At 39.6% G+C, this 17,492-nt stretch overlaps 1 protein-coding gene across 3 annotated transcripts in view; it reads left to right on the top strand.

Moving 5' to 3' along the window:
- Positions 1–17,492, top strand: part of mob2b (MOB kinase activator 2b) — a 42,415-nt gene that overhangs the window by 9,971 nt on the left and 14,952 nt on the right. Inside the window, exon 1 of one of the 3 annotated variants that reach the window (XM_060877439.1) lies at positions 9,867–10,036. The exons of 1 other annotated variant lie outside the window; for it this stretch is intronic. In XM_060877439.1, the coding sequence (XP_060733422.1) occupies positions 9,954–10,036 (83 nt within the window). In that variant the 5' untranslated portion in view covers positions 9,867–9,953. Of the gene's footprint in view, positions 1–9,866; positions 10,037–16,173; positions 16,382–17,492 lie in introns of those variants that run through there. One more of the 3 variants, XM_060877438.1, reaches the window with a different exon arrangement.

The raw sequence follows: 17,492 nt of genomic DNA, 5'->3' as shown, positions 1-17,492 counted from the left end.
CGTGTTCCTAATAAAGCGGCCTCTGTATGTGTGTGCATGCTCGCTGAACATGAGTCAGCTGAACATGAGTCTCCCTCAGCCTCGCACTATTTCTCTCACCAGGTTTATTTCTCTTTGCAGTTCTTTGTCAGTCTTTTTCACTGTTGTTGTATTTTTTCCCCCCGTGTCTCGCTGTCTTTGATGATCTCGTATGTATCTAACTTTTCCAGTTTCTTTTTTTATTTTCTCCCCCACCGTCTTCACAGCGGTAGAGCTGCATGTGTGTCTGCTTTGAGCCCTCAGCGCTTTGTGCCTGGAACATGTGTACCCATCGTAGCTTTTTATAGAGCACAGCAGCCTCAGCTGGGGAAAGAGGCAGAGATCATAGGAGGAAAGATGGAGAATTTGGAAAGAGACGAGGGCGAGTTTTATCCAGCGTTCAGCGAGATGAACATGGTTCAGCAGGTCTGCTTAGGTGTCATAGATATACATAGAAATAATACATATGAAGCGAAGGTCGTATGGTATCGTATCGCTTTCATACAAGTGTCCCGACTGCTGAATATCAACATTTGCAGTTTACTAATATCTAATTTAGCTTGCAGTGAGGGGATGATTTTGACTTGGATGGAAGCTGTAAGTACAGTTAGCTGTGTTTGACCTGTAAGAGGAACAAAACAATACTAGTTCGTGTCTGTAGGTTAGGAATGTGGAACACGAGTAAAACTTGTTTTTCTGTTCCTGTAAATGGCATACTAACGTTTTCTTTTATCTAAGCTGGGAGGAATTTGCAAATGATTTCGTACCAGTGTCTCTGATAATCTCTCTCTCTCTCTCTCTCTCTCTCTCTCTCTCTCTCTCTCTCTCTCTCTCTCTCTCTCTCTCTCTCTCTCTCTCTCTCTCTCTCTCTCTCTCTGTCTGTCTCTGTCTCTCTCTCACACACACACTCTTGCACACTCTGGCACACACACCACGCACACATTTCTTATTACTCGTTATTTTTGAATATGACCTAAATGTTCCACGGGTTCCTTGCTTTTTGTAACTTGAAGTGGGTGTGGCTTTTGTGTCTGTCAGTCACAGTAAAGTAGGCGTTTCCCCCTGTGCCTGTAACTCTCAGTGAAGTAGATGTGGGCTTCTGTGCCTGTCAGACCCATTGAAGTGGGTGTGGCCTCTGTGCCTGTAACTCACAGTGAAGTGGGTGTGGCCTCTGAGCCTGTAACTCACAGTGAAGTGGGTGTGGCCTCTGAGCCTGTAACTCACAGTGAAGTGGGTGTGGCCTCTGAGCCTGTAACTCACGGTGAAGTGGGTGTGGCCTCTGAGCCTGTAACTCACGGTGAAGTGGGTGTGGCCTCTGAGCCTGTAACTCACGGTGAAGTGGGTGTGGCCTCTGAGCCTGTAACTCACAGTGAAGTGGGTGTGGCCTCTGAGCCTGTTACTCACGGTGAAGTGGGTGTGGCCTCTGAGCCTGTAACTCACAGTGAAGTGGGTGTGGGCTTCTGTACCTGTCAGACCCATTGAAGTGGGTGTGGCCTCTGTGCCTGTAACTCACAGTGAAGTGGGTGTGGCCTCTGTGCCTGTAACTCACGGTGTAGTGGATGTGGCTTTTGTGCTTGTCAGGCAAATAGAAGTGGGTGTGCAGTGTACTTATATGTTTATATATGATCACAATGATGTAGCTATAAAAATGCAGATCAAATATTTCTCTGTGTGTGTGTGTGTGTGTGTGTGTGTGTGTGTGTGTGTGTGTGTGTGTGTGTGTGTGTGTGTGTGTGTGTGCGCGCTTCGGTGCATTCGCTGCAAGAATCCGGCAGCATCCTTCCAATGTCGCAGATCACTTGTGCTTTGAGCTTGATGAAGGCTTGAAGCTTGTGCTGTTGTGTAATGTCTGAACCCACCAGCGCTTGCAGAGAAGTAGGTCTCTGAATCCCGCCGGCCGTCAGCACGCCCCATTCAGGAAGACAGGATCGTGAATGTTTAACAGAATTCTCTTATATTTCTGTACGACTTTATCAATAGACACAGCAGCTTGTGAACAAAAGTGTCAAAAGAGCAAGTCAGAGGCTGTAGTGGAAAGAAAAGTTCCCTGAGAATTCATGGAGAGGAAACTTTGAGAGACACTAAAGACGGGAAGACGTTCTCTTTTATCCTCTTTGGAGTGACTTTAGATAGAAAGATCAGTGCAGTACTAAGTGTGTGTGTGCGCGTATGTCTGTGAGAGTGTGCGTGCATGTCTTTTTTTTTTAAAACTTATTCACCAGTGCCTGATACTATGAGTTATTATCCGTGAACAATCATCATGAGATGAAAAGGTTCCATCATGTCATCAAACTGCAGTAACTTCTGTTTAGGAAAAAGAAAACTGTTCTGTCATATAACTCACTCTGTGGTTTGTTGTTTGGAAACATGAGAGCGTTTAGATGCGTTTCCGCACCTTCAGCCGATCTGAGAGTTTAGAGGTGTGAAACTCACAGAGGTGTTTGATCGACTGAGGCAGGGGAAACATCGTGAATCAGCATTTCTGACTAACACAAGTTAAATAAAACACAAATAAAAAAAAACCCTCCCTTTGATACTGTGATTTTTATCTCTCTGCAAGCGACACCTAAGTTTCAGGATGAGTATCATCTGTTATTAAATGGTGTCACCATGACGACACTCTGTTTTCTTTTACATCGAATGACGAGCATGAAACTGATAACGGTCCCGCTGTCAGAAGGATTATAAAGTATTAGAATATAGAAGAATAAAGTCAAGTAGCAGTATGTAGCTACAACGCTACAGCATCCAGGTGAAGCTGTGGACCTGTGATCTTTAGTGTGTCCACAGCCGCAGGAGGTGAAGCACGAGTACAGAATAAAGGATGAGGTACGAGGATAAATCGAGCAGATACTGAGAAGAGAAGTTTGAGGGAAGAGAGGAAGATGGAAGAGAAGGAAGAGAACAATGAGGGATGGATAGAGAGAGAAGAGCGATAGGTAGAGAGAGGGTGAGGGAGGAGAGAGCGAGCAGGAAAGCGAGCGAGAAGAGAGAAAGATGGACAAGTCAGAGAAGCAAGAGAACGGTGATTAGAGAGAGGGTGAGAATAATGAGAGAACAGAGAAAGAAAGAGGGAGAGGGGAGAGAGAGAAAGCGAGAGAGAAAAAGAAGTGGAGAGAGAAAGAAAGGGAAAACATCATACAGCTGCAGTGTTATTTCTGCTAAACAAGGCCTCATGTCTCATTAGCAGGAAGGAAGGAAGCACCTGCATTACAGGTCGGTGCACATAAGCTGTGAAACGCCGATGGACACAAAGTCTCCAGGAGACATGTTGCCACGGTAACAACGCTCAGCAGCAGATGGGTGACACGTAGAAATTGAAAACGATGATTTTTAGCTATCCGATATCAATGAAAATTTGACCAACGAACAAACAAGGTGCAAAACAGAAAGAAGTAAAATCCTCCACATTGTGTTTTATCTTTCGTTATAAGGTAAGAAGTGTTGGAGTGTTAATTTCTGGTGTTGATCTGACGTCATACCCTGAACCTGGAGGGTTTTGGAGAAGTAGAAGGAGGAATTTCTTCGTTTTTAGTTTTTTTTTTTTGTTTTTGTTTTTCGGGTGGTTCGATATTTAGTGTCCATGCATCCACATGCAGAAGGTGAGTCACAAGTGCAGAAGATAAGAAGTACGAGGATGAATCAGGCAGGTAAGGAGAAGAGACACAACAGGTGGAGAGAGAGGGTGAGAGAGAGAGGAATAGAGAGAGAGAAAGAGTGAGGAAGGAAGGGGAACAGAGGAAGAGAGAGAGATTATTAAAAAGAAAAGGGAAACGTTGTTGATCCTGTACTTTAACTCCGTCTTGCTTCCAAGTGGTACACGGATAGAGAAGTTCACCAGAAGTCACCTTCACGTGTTGTACAGCCGATTCGATCGTTAAACAGTCACAGCAGCAGCATTACTGCTAAAGGATGTCCACTAGAGAGTGCCAGAGTTTAGTATTTAAGCAAAGACGCATGTGTTGTCAGAATTCCTATCTGTATATGAATAGAAATATTCTCCCATTTGCGTTAATTGCTTTATTAATGCCGTTTATCCGCTAATGCTCTACATATTGCATGTCAAAAAAAAATATAAAAACCTCCTTTCTGTATCTTTTATCCTTTTAATCATAGCCGTGGTATACACTGTGTTTAACTGCACCCTCCACTTCCTGTCTAATGGGTTGGCTGCCATCTTGGCTAGCACAGGAGACAGGAAGTGGGTGAGACTCCGAGGAAGCAATGGGCAGGGGCACTTGGAGGCTCGGGAGGTTTCCTCCTGTCTGTCTGTCTGTCTGTCAAAAATTTTACATTTAATTTAGTTTTCTTTGCGCAGCATTTTTGATGTGGTAGCATAGCGGTTAAGGTGTCGGATTACCAATCCGAAGGGTTTGAGTTCGATTCTCACATCCACCAGGCTCCCACTGCTGGGCCCCTGAGCAAGGCCCTTAACCCTCAATTGCTCAGTTGTATAAAATGAGATAAAATGTAAGTTTCTCTGGATAAGGGCATCTGCCAAATGCTGGAAATGTAAATACTTATAAGAATATTAAAAACACAAAAATGAAAATGTCATATTCAATTTATCGACAATTAAATTGAAAATTTAAATCATCTGCGTTTTGCCGATCAATTCGAAATTTACAGCAGACAGAATCGACATGGGTTTAGAACTATTTCCATATTTTCCGAACGGTTCAGATTTTCCCGAATGCCACGTTTCATGAGTAAACACGGCTATAAATAATGTTCTGTTCAGCTCCATTGTCTTTCATTCTTTATATATAGATCACTTTGTTTCCCCTCTAACTGATCACGGATAACGTAACACAGACACTGAATTTACAGCATCATGACCGTTGAGTTTTAAAGCATCTATCATCCCAACACCACCAGACTTCTTCCACTCCTTCTTACTGAAGCTGTGCTCTGCGTGGATGACAGCCGAAGCGTACGTGGTTAATCAGATTCCTCCCTGTTGTTTCACAGGGTGTGGAAGTCATTAGCTCAGCTCTATATTTGGATCGGGTGTCATGGCGAACGTGTCGCATAGGAGACGGACTCAAAGCAGACGAAACATTCGACACTGCTGCAGCGTACCTGTTAAATATACAGCTGTGATCTTTACACAGTGCTTGTGGGTTTACAGTTTACAGGTGATGTGGTGTGATTTAGATAAATCAGCTCAGATCTCTCTCTCTCTCTCTCTCTCTCTCTCTCTCTGTCTCTCTGTCTCTCTCTGTCTCTTTGTCTCTCTCGCTCTCTCTCTCTCTCTCTCTGTCTCTCTCTCTTTCTCTCTCTCTCTCTCTCTCTCTCTCTCTCTCTCTCTCTCTGGCTTTCTCTCTCTCTCTCTCTCCCTCTCTCCCTCTCTCTCTCTCTCTCTCTCTCTGGCTTTCTCTCTCTCTCTCTGGCTTCCTCTGCCTTTCTCTCCAGTGTGTGCTTAGTTACTGCCGCAGCTAAATTTTGCTGTTTTTGGCTTTATAGCGCCGGCTGCTTTTGGGTGGAGTTGTGGACATAAGCCACACCTCTAAACCAAACCTCAGCCTCTGTGTTCAGGCAAATAATGTCTTCAGTGTGAGTGAACAAAGTCACAGTATGTGCATGCAAACGGATTTTGGTTGCAATTCTGTCTTTAGCAAAATATGTGCTAAAGGAAATCAAACTGGCCTGTGTGTGTGTGTGTGTGTGTGTGTGTGTGTGTGTGTGTGTGTGTGTGTGTGTGTGTGTGTGTGTGAGACAGACAGACAGAGAGAGACAGACAGAGACAGACAGACAGACAGAGACAGACAGACACAGACAGACAGACACAGACAGACAGACAGACAGAGACAGACAGACAGAGACAGAGAGAGATAGAGACAGACAGAGACAGAGACAGACAGAGAGAGAGGAAGAGATAAAGAGAGAGAGAGAGAGAGAGAGAGAGAGAGAACGCTCAGAGGTTAAAATGTGGCTGCTGCTATTTTTAGCATCTGTGTGAGATACAGGACAAAAGAATAATACATATCGGTAAACATTTAGTGCAAACATTTTGTTATGCACTTTAAGGGATTAACATAAAGAAATACTAGACGTACATTTCAGAATAATTTTTTTTATTTTTTTTAATCAGCTCAGATTAATTAACTTAATAGGATTGGATTGCGTGTGTCTCCTTGTCTGCACGCATGTCTCCATCGTCTCCGTCCAGTTGCATTACAATCTCAATAGTCTTGTAGGAAAAAAAAAGTTCTTGTGAACAAGTGAACAAGAAATGAACAAGACGTCTCTTTCGTGGCCCGTATCCTTTCTACTTTCCCCAGACAGATAGAGCGCTTACTAAATCTGGATTATTTAATTCAAATCCTCTTTGCTGGAATGAGGTTTAGAAGGACTGGCTCCTACTCTCTGACTAGGTGAGGTTCTTCTTTTACTTCATAGCTTCTTACAGTGGAAAAAAAAAAGGAATACATCGTCAGTCAGATTTAAGAAACAAACATTACACGTAGTTGACGTTAAAATATTAAGACGATTCCGTTTCTTAAACTCAAACCTCATTTGAATACGTTATTTTATTACTAGATTGAATGATGGATCAATTTACGTAGACGTAAACCAGCTACATTGTGGACTTTCTCAAGGATGTCAGCTATGCAATAGCTATAGCATTAGACTTTTTTTTTATTTTTATTTTATTTTTTTTTATTAAATTTTATTTTTTTACCCTGGTATTTTTCAATAATGTTTTGGACAAGAATCTAATAATCTTAATCCATGCTGTAAATTTAAGGTATAAATTTAATAAAAAAGAAAGAAAGAAATACTATATACACAGTGCTGTGCGGTCTAAGTCTGGGCACCCTACTCTTTTTGTGCATGTTTTGTTGTTAAAACGTTTGTAATAAATTTATACAAAAAATTATAGCTGCTTTCGTTACCGATGTTAAGAAAATGTCGTAGAAGTATTTTTTGTTGTTGTTCATGGAAAACGAATGTTTAGATGTCTAATATGTTTTTGTACTGACTCCATAATGAAATCGTAAAAGTCGCAAAATAAAAATTTGGGTGCCAAGATTTTTGCACAGCACTGTGTATGTTTAATTATTTTTTAAGATCTAAGTTATACCTTAAAGATAGCAAGATAACTGTCACTTATTATTATTATTATTATTATTATTATTATTATTATTATTATTAAGTTCCTTTAGACAAAGACTCTTAAGTTTAATACAGTTTACTGCACTTTATGTGAAATTTCTGTTCGTTCTTTCTTTCCTTCCTTTCCTTTTCTTCCTTCCTTTCCTTCCTTCCACCATTATGGATTAGACAGCTTTTCCGCTCTTTTCCGCATACAGGAAACAATTTATCGTTAGCACTAATACACTCCATATGCCATTAGATTAAGTTTAGGCTAAAACTGTGTAGTTTTCCATTAACATGCTATCGGTCTGATCAAAATGTTGGTATCGTGACAACATGACTCGCAGCCGAGGGTCTTTTAGGGATACAGCGGTTACATAACCATCAGATAAGACCTCAGCTGATTAGTGAGTGTCCTCAGTGGAATGTTAAACCGGTAACAAAGACAAAATGTCCTGGGTATTTTGTCTGTCTCTGGAGCGTGTTTGAGGTTTGAAACGATTCAGGTCTTCACCTGGGCAACAAATGATCTCCAGTTACAGCCGAGCAGGTAACGATTCGAGGTTTTTAATGTATTAAAGTTTTTGGGAGGTGTTTGTTGGGTGATATTTATTTGTTTTAGGAGATTTTAGGTATATTCCAACAAGCAACATGGTGGAAAAAAAAGGACACATTTACACTCCAAATGACATTATTTTCCGGTGTTTATAACGGTTTATAATCACACACTCTGGTGTCACCTAAACAATGATGGGGTCTCAACTCTCAACGTTTCTTTCTCATAACTTCTCATAACTTCTTGGTATTTTTCCTTCAGGAGAGGGAAAGTCAGAGTCACATCAGGCTTGCTCATTAGGAAAAAATACAAATAAATATAGATTTTTTTTTTTTAATATAGAGTTTAATATTACATCTTTAAATCTCTATTTTTGTTCTATTCTGTAAAGCTGCTTTGAGACAGTGTCTGTTGTTAAAAGTGCTAAACAAATGAAATCAAATTAAATAAGGTAATGTAAAGTAAAAAAAAAAAACTATTAATAATAATAATAATAATAATAATAATAATAATAATAATATTATTATTATTTAGATCATGTGCACACACACCTATACAATGTTTTAGAAGATTTGTAAATAAATTTTAATCAGGTCATCCAGTTCACTGGGGTTATTTCACATGGTGTTTGGCTGCTAATAAATATGCGAGCAATAACACAGGTGCACTGCATGGACTCCAGCTTCTCTAATCTATTCTTTTCTCAGGAAATTCACTTTTCTCCCTTTTTTTTGCACTATTATTTTGCGCCGTCAGTTTCCCACCGAGAGCACAGCCAACGTAGGCGCCTTATCACGGCCGTGCATAAACACAGGAAAGGTTTATGCGTGAACACGCAGACGTCTCAGAAGAGGAAGCGGTTCTGAGGAGCGCACAATACAGTCCAGCTTCCTGCTTTCATCTTTTATTTATTTTTATTAAGGGACATGATTTGGTAAAAGTGGCCAACTGGCTCCAAGGGCCAACATTTAACCCCGTAATTGTTCCCTTAGCATTGTTATGTAACATCAAGTTGACTTTTTTTTTTAAAAATATCGGAGCACACGTGTAGTTTGAGGTACATCTACGGTATATGATATTAATCTAAAAAAAGTCAATATAACATTTTTTTATTATAAAAAAATCTGTTTTATTTGCCATAGCTAATTAGCATAGGCTAAATTAACTGAAATTGGGAAACAAATAATTTTGGAGCCATTCCTATTTATTTATTTTTGGACACAGTGACAGATTCTGCTGTCTGGATGGAGGTTCAACACTGAGGAACAGTCAGTTTCAAGGGTCTGGAAAGGGACCTCTTTTTCTATATTTGGGGGCAGTAGTGGCTCAAGTGGTTAAGGTTCTAGGTTGTTGATTGGAAGGTTGGGGATCAAGCAACAGCACTGCCAAACTGCCACCGTTGGGCAATTGGGCAAGGCCCTTAACCCTCCCTGCTCCAGGGGCACAATATCATAGCTGCCCCTGCACTGTGATCCCAACCTCCTCAGCTGGGATATGCGAAGAAAAGAATTCCAATGTTTGTAATGTATATGTGGAGGAGATAAAGGTTTCTGTGCCCCAATGTCATGTCATTTGACTTTTATATGCGAGACATTTACGTACGAGTGAAAACCTTGCATGCCAAAAACAGACCTCACAATTGCATTTAAACCTATTTTTTTTCACTAATCAGTAAAAGTGTTTAAATGTAACAAATCCAAACCCAATACTACACTACATTTATCCTGCCAAGTCTGTGTGTCCGGTTCCTTATTGCTCAAAGTTATCTGTGAACGTTTCTCTGAAGGTCACTGCATGGTAACAAGAGACAGTGACTTAATATCTCATTTGACATTAAATAAACTACTTGCATATTCATCTTTATAATTGACTTGCACACTTTAATATTGTCCAAAATTAGATTTTTCAAACCTTGGCTTTTTTACATCTTGGGCTAGTTTCACTTAAGGGTCGTCTTCGTCCTCAATAATACCACCATCTATGCTAGTATCACCGTTTTATAGCAAATTTTAGAAAGGGGTTGCAGCTTAAAGCAGTTGTGTCCCACCCTGGATGCTCCAAGGTGACAGTTGACTAATCAGTAACTTCCAGACCTCCTTATCAGCAAATAAGAGACTTATCCATGCAAAACAGATCTAGCTAAACTCTTTTACTTCCAGAGCATTTGTTAGTTTTTATTGTGCAAATTAGAGCACGTCTGTCGACAGACTGTTGGAGAAGTATGGCGAGGAACCCGCATCTCAAACTTTAATTCGAGTTATGCGTCGAGAATAACAACATGGCAGAGGCAAACAGCGATCCAGCCTGTGACGAGAGCGCTCAGGAGCAGTCTCGGCATATTCTCAGCTCGCTTTTTCACAGGTACTCGGTGTGCAAAGTACAGCGTGGGTATATGTGGACTAAAAACCAAAATGTCAGTAGCTTGAGTATCTTCAGATCTCTGTATGTCTTGGGTGCTCAGTGTACACAGTTCAGAAAGGAAAACAATTTTATTTTTTTATCTCTCCAGAGTAAATGATTTATGGATAGCATCAAAGACAACATTAATTTCTCTATTACTCTAATGCCTATGCTCACAGTGTCACATACTTCAGCCAATCAGAAACGCAAACATCTGATGCAAACAGGAAATACTTCATCATTGATCAAGACTCAGGGAAGCGGTTAGTCTTTCTCAATATCTCTTGGGTCATTTCAACAAAATCCTAATAGATTATGTTTTGCAATACAGCGGTCCTCATGCCATTTTAGCAGCAGCGAACGAAAAACAAGGAAGCAGCTACAAACTGCAAACTCTTTTTTTTGTACTCAAACTATTTGTGAACTAGAGTATGATAGAGCTTACGGTCTACTGGTGCAACCATCTGCTGCATTTGGTTCAAAAGTCTGGTTGGGATTTCAGATTTAGACACATCTCCTGATCTCTGGATGGCAGGTTCAGGAGCATAAATGCTGCCTTCACAGACAGCTACTCTGGACTAGAGCCTGGATGTAATAGAGATAATAAGATAATAAATGCTCACTATTGTACATCATGGTGTGTGTATACGTCACGTGTCCTTTTGACTGTTTTATTCTTAGTCTCGTCGTGCTCTTTTTTGTTTTTTCAAAACATTTGCAGATGTCTCTGTCAGAGTGTATCTAATTCAGCCTGCTGTAAGCCTGTATCTAATTCCGACAGCTGCTGCGGTTTTGGAGTTTTGGGGTTTTTTTTTTTTTTAGAGGCAGGATATTTAGCAGTGAGTATTTTTGGAAAGAATGAAGTGCTAGACGTGCTAGAAAGAATTCTGCTTGCAAAGAAAACACACAACGCCCTCCGTCCTTCGTCACCGCTTTCGTAGGCTGGCTCATTATTTTCTTTTTACCTGAAACTGCAGTGAAAGAGGCCTCTGTTCTGCCTCGGTCTCCTCAGCAGGCCCTGTTCTCGCACCCTCAACAAACACAGGGCTGTTTAACCTTTCTGACCAGAATTGGATGCCTTCCATTTTTTATTTTTTCTTCCCTGCACACAAGTCTTTCCGTGTCTTCTTCTGCTTCAGATTTTAAGGCGGTTGTGGAAAAAAGAAGTAAGGAGTAAATTAGAAGGTCAGCCCTAATCTAGACTCGCAGAATGCAGAGGTCTGTTCTGACATCACCGTTAAGGCAGTTTTTTAAGAGCCAGCTGTGCACAACGTGGGGATGATTCAAGATTATTTCGAATTCGTCTGGTTTTAAGATGACGAGCGTAACCAGACAGCCGCACTGATGTCATGCTCCTCCGAGTGAGACGTGTAAAATAGACAGACGGTGCATTTCTTCAAACTCGACCACTTCCTTAACTTCTTATTTTCAAAGTATGGAAATATTTAACTGGCTTATTCAGGGATATTTATAGCTCATGGCCATTGCAGCCTATAGTTAGATTTCAGACTGACCAGAATAGCATTGGAGAGTGATTAACACACGAGGATGTGCTGTGTTTGTTGTGCATGAGGGGGTTTACACAGCATAATTATTCACTTTTATACCTTCATGTAAACACTAGGATATGGATTGATGTCATATTTTAATATGCGTGGGTTAATGTTACCACCCATATTGTTTTCCAACACCCAGATGTTACTCATTGTGTAATTTGGTTATTTTCCAAATTTGGTTATGTAATTTTGGTTATTTTTTTATTTATTTATTTATTTATTTTTGTTATTAAATAGCACCATATCATACTTTTTTCCCATTTATAGATACATGAAATGTACAGAAGAAAAGCAAACTCCTGTTATCACTTCCGTTATAGCTGTACACTAAAGGAGTAGTCTGTCTTCATTCTCGGCATTCACAGGCAAGAAATTCACAAATGATCTGCTAATTCCAACGAGATTCGACAGTACGGAACTAATGAACACTGTGCCTTCCCATAACACAGTGGAAAAAGATGCTCTACATATTAAACATTGTTCCTTGTGGTTAAATCGTACGTGTTCAACAACACCTGAATAAATTTGTTAACTTCTTGAAGGTTGTTAAATAAGAAAAAACACAACCAGTTGCTGTTTTGGTGAAAAAAAAAGTTTCTTTTTTTATTTTTTTTTTTTTTTTTTTTTCTTTTTTTTTAATGATTTGGCAGCATAGATAATATAAACATAGCGGATTTAGTATAAATACTGAATACTGACTAATCAGTATGTAGTGCATCAACTCCCAGTAGTAGCTATAGGGAATCGAATACAGTAGGTATTGTTACAGTACATAATTCAAACATGCATAAAGAGTTGTTTTGTCACAAGACACTCTAATTTATTTTTATTTATTTATTTATTTTTAAGTAACACTCAAACACCCAGCATATCATGTTCTCAAGATACTAAAAAAACCCAAACCCCTTCTGTCCTGAAGACTTTTCTTCATAGGGAAGGTTTCTGTCTCTTATGCAGCATTAACACTAAAATCTCCTGCTACAATTTTTAAATCAACTGTAAAATCTTCTTACGGATTATAAAGCACTTTAGAATGTTAACGATTAGTCCAAATTAATTATTAGTTTTGGATCTTTTAATGCCTTCACCATTCAAATCCTCATGTCCGATCAGTTACGTTTGATATTTTATTGGACATTAAATAGCAGATTTTTTAAGTTTATCTGCTTTTCCGATTAAATACCTCACATTCTCATAAAAGGTAAAGTAACTTAGTTTTTCATAATATAAGCACCAGTGTTTTGTCTAAGCGTCTGCTAACAAAACCTCACCAAAGGTAAACACGGTGAAACGTATTGTCTGTTTGTTGAAAAGGCCTTCCCGGTATCTTAATTCAATAACTTCGCTATATCGTAGCATTACTATCACTAAGACGTTTAGCTGTGAAAGATGTAGCATGTTTTTGCTACTATACATTCTGATTGCATGGTTTATTGTTCGTTATACTGTAACACACCACTGTTGAGTTCTCGATTCTGACTGGTCAAGGATGTAAAAACTTTCAGGATGCAGGTTTTCTGTAACAAAACAAGCATTATTTGTGTTTCTGTGTTATTAACTTCAAGAGAGCGAATAAATAAAGGCTTTTAAGAGATAATAATTGACAGATAATAAGAACTTTACAGACTAACTTTCACATCATTATGGCAGAATTGATGGCAGAGTTCTTTGGTGTAAATGGAATAAACTGCTTTAGAACGTGAGGATGTAGAAGAGTTATCGGTGTTTGTAGCAGTAGCTCCGTTTCAGCTAATTTTTTTTTTATTCTGTTACTTTAACAGCTTCTTTAAAGTGTTTTATTCCTCACATTATCTCCACGTGTATTTCATTAATAAACAATATGGCCAACATTTTGTGGACCATAACACTGACATGTGCTTGTTGAACCGCCTGTTCCAGATGATGTCCCATCATTGCTGTTATAACAGGCTCCAGTCTTTCTGAAAAGCTTTCTGCTAGATGTTGGAGCGTGGCTGTGGGGTTTTGTGATCTTTCATCCTCAAGGGCATTAGTGAGATGGGAATGATGTTGGGTATGATGGTGTTCCATTGGGTTGAAGTCATGGTATGAGATCTTCCACTCCAGCCTTGGCAAACTATGTCTTTATGGAGCTTGAGCTGTGTATAGATGTGGTTTTGTTGTCATGCCGGAACAGGTTTGGGCCTCTTGGTCTCGGTGAAGGGAAATCTTAATGCTGCTACATGGCATCAGTTTGGGGCAAAATTTTGTCCATAAAATATGCCTGAATTTATATGAATGGTTTATACTTGTTAACGTAGTTTTCTCTAATTGTATTATATGGGTTGCGTCTTTCGTGTAAGAAAGTAAGAAATGTAATAAGTGACATTTGTTTTGGTTCTACTGTATAACTGCAACTCTTTCTATGACACTTAGCAGCTGAAATTTCCTGTCATAAGTGAAAATGCTGAATGTAAAAAAGAGATTCCCAGCCGTATACAGAAAGCATCTTAGGACACTTTCCAAGGTCCGTCTCCTTGGAAGAACTTATTTGACCTTTTTGGTGGAGGCATAAATATTGGATGTGTTGTTAACGTTTGTAGACAGCAGACGCATGCCTATTCCCGCTGCGCTACAATACCGGAAATGAAACACGGTTTTAAAGCATTATTTTCTGGTTAGAGTTGAGTAATGCCTCAGCTTGTGTAACAAAGGCTTTGCCTATACAAGACCAACAAGTACTTTTTACAATACGGTATGCAAATAAGGCAGTAGATCTTTGTTTTGTGTCTTTGACTGTTAAGATGAGAATCTGTTTCCCCAGGGTGGAGGAGCTCATCATCAAGTACGGACGTGCCTGTCGGGAAATTCCAGTTAGTTGTACATTGACATTGTGATAACACGTCTACACAGTCAAAACACAAAATTGCACTGAGTGCACTTTGGGTGGGTGGGGGGGTGTATTGGGAATGTTACGCTCTTGCTGTTTGGATCTTTGACCCCTTGAATGGGGGAAAAAGCACTGAATTTTCCTGCAGGAAGTAGTTGAGAGCTAAGCCTGAACTTTTCAGTTAATATGTGACCAAAATAAACTGCTATAAAGGGGAAGTAAGTCATAGGGTGGAGGGATGTTTAATAAGATGGATAAAATAAAGGTTGTGCGGTTGCAATTGCAAAAATGAATATTTTAGTGTGACTTCATGCTATGATGCTTTTATAAAGCTCCATAATTTAAATTATACTTTAAAGCATCAGGTAGAATTTCTCTATGTAGAAATTGTCTGTGTGTGCGCGCGTCTGTGTGTCCGTCTGTGTGTCCGTCCGCATGTCTGTGTGTCCGTCCTCGTGTCCGTCCGTGTATCTTTGTCCACGTGTCTGTATGTGTGTGTCTGTGTGTGTCCGCATGAATGTGTGTATGTGTATGTGTCTGTATTTATGTGTGTGTCTGTGTGTTTGTGTCTGTGTGTATGTATGTGTGTCTGTATGAATATATGTGTGCCTGTGTCTGTGTGCCTGTGTGTGTCTGTTTCTGTGTGTGTCTGTTTCTTTGTGTGTCTGTTTCTGTGTGTGTGTGTCTGTTTCTGTGTGTGTGTGTCTGTTTCTGTGTGTGTGTCTGTTTCTGTGTGTGTGTGTGTCTGTTTCTGTGTGTGTGTCTGTTTCTGTGTGTGTGTCTGTTTCTGTGTGTGTGTCTGTTTCTGTGTGTGTGTGTCTGTTTCTGTGTGTCTGTTTCTGTGTGTGTGTGTCGGTTTCTGTGTGTGTGTGTGTCTGTTTCTGTGTGTGTGTGTGTCTGTTTCTGTGTGTGTGTGTGTGTCTGTTTCTGTGTGTGTGTGTCTGTTTCTGTGTGTGTGTGTCTGTTTCTGTGTGTGTGTGTCTGTTTCTGTGTGTGTGTGTCTGTTTCTGTGTGTCTGTTTCTGTGTGTGTGTGTCTGTGTGTGTGTGTGTCTGTTTCTGTGTGTGTGTGTGTGTCTGTTTCTGTGTGTGTGTCTGTTTCTGTGTGTGTGTGTGTCTGTTTCTGTGTGTGTGTGTGTGTGTCTGTTTCTGTGTGTGTGTTTCTGTGTGTATGTCTGTTTCTGTGTGTCTGTTTCTGTGTGTGTGTCTGTTTCTGTGTGTGTGTGTGTGTCTGTTTCTGTGTGTGTGTTTCTGTGTGTGTATGTCTGTTTCTGTGTGTCTGTTTCTGTGTGTGTGTGTGTGTGTGTGTGTGTGTGTGTGTGTGTTATGTACCCTTTGTAACCGTATGCATTACCCTTATTATCCAGGGTAACTTGTATACTGTAGTGATAATGTTGTAACTGCCTCAGACTCCTGCAGCCACGCAGGTCTTTGTGTTTCATCTTGTAACTGTCCTCATGACGCTAAAGTGGAAACAATTGACTCGGTATTAAGTATCTAGTGCACTACACGAAGTGTGTAAAAGGCTTTATTTCCTACTCCAAGCAGTGCGCGTGTGTAGGGCAGATGGAGCAATTTGGAATGTTTTAGTTGAGAATTCCGACCGTTGCGCTTTGGCTCCGCCCCCTACCGCTCTCTCCTTCTCCTGATTGGTCTAAAGTTAGCCACCAGATCCAGCCAGCGCGTGCACTCAGAGTCTCAGGACAAATCTGAGCACTATCAGTGTGAACACGAGGTCTGAAAGACAAGAAGGGGAAATAAACAAACAGCATAAAATCTAACAGCTGGAGTTTGTCTGCAATGGTCGGAGATCACACCATATCCGGGGACAGCACGCTCTCTCAGCGGTCTAAAAACGGATTAAGCTGTAAAATGGTCCTACAGGCTGTGGGCAAAGTCCTGAGGTGAATGTTTACATTTGTGCTTTGTGGCTCATTATACAGGGGAAAAGTTTTATGTTGCATGTTACATGGTCTCTAATTCATGTCTGGCTTGCATGGCTTTGACAACTTCACCGTGTTTATAGTCCAGTAATCTAAACTTCTGTGTATTTCTGTAGATAAGTTTCATTATTATTATTATTATTATTATTATTATTATTATTATTATTATTATTATTATTGAGCAGCCTAATTATTATTTTTGTTTGTTTCCATAAAGTTGCATTTAAAGCCAAAGGTGTATTTTATCTGTGCACTTGATCTGTGTACATATCTTCTTGTTTAAACACATCTGCCCTGTCTTGGAATTACCCTGAGGATTTCTCTGGGCTTTTAGGAAACAGACTTGCTCCATCTTGTGTGTTTCTGATTGTGTTAACCAGCTGAAGTCCTGTCAGTGCATGAAAAATGTCATAGTGCGTTGATTAACTCACACTTTTGTGGTTTAAAGCAAAAAAGTCTTAACATTAATGTCAGTTTATATATATATATATGTGTGTGTGTGTACTGTATGTATACTGTATGTATACGCTATTACAGTTTTATCTATTTAATAGATTTACCACATTTTGCACTGGAGGACAATTATTTTGGGTGAAAGTAGCAAAACTCAGCAAATCGCTATAATGTCATGTTTTTTCGAATAAAAAACTAGCTAGAAGACAAAGATGGAAGACTTTCCGATGACAAATAGAGTAGAATAAAGCGTGGACTACTATGTAATAAATAATATTGTGTAAATATAGAAAATAAGGAAGAAAACAGATTGGAGCTTTGATTCAGCACAAACAAAGTGTTTTATTTCTTTTACACCTCACAAAAAGTGACATTTTTTTAATTCATTGATTAACAACACGTTTTTGTTTTTAGTTTTTTTTTTGTTTTTTTTTTTTCTACAAATTTGTAGTTCGGCTTAATGTTGAGAGACAGCAGTGAAACAGTCATATATCTTGAAATGTATTAAAATGTACACAAAGTGTATTTTATCATGTTTTGGTAAAATATTATATACTGCTCTGATTATATTACAATCATATTATGGGTTAAGGATTTTTGATTGGGGAGAAAAAAAAAA

The sequence above is a fragment of the Tachysurus vachellii genome, chromosome 9, assembly GCF_030014155.1.
Source record: "Tachysurus vachellii isolate PV-2020 chromosome 9, HZAU_Pvac_v1, whole genome shotgun sequence".
Classification (NCBI taxonomy): Eukaryota; Metazoa; Chordata; class Actinopteri; order Siluriformes; family Bagridae; genus Tachysurus; species Tachysurus vachellii.
This window is presented reverse-complemented; position numbering and strand designations above follow the sequence as displayed.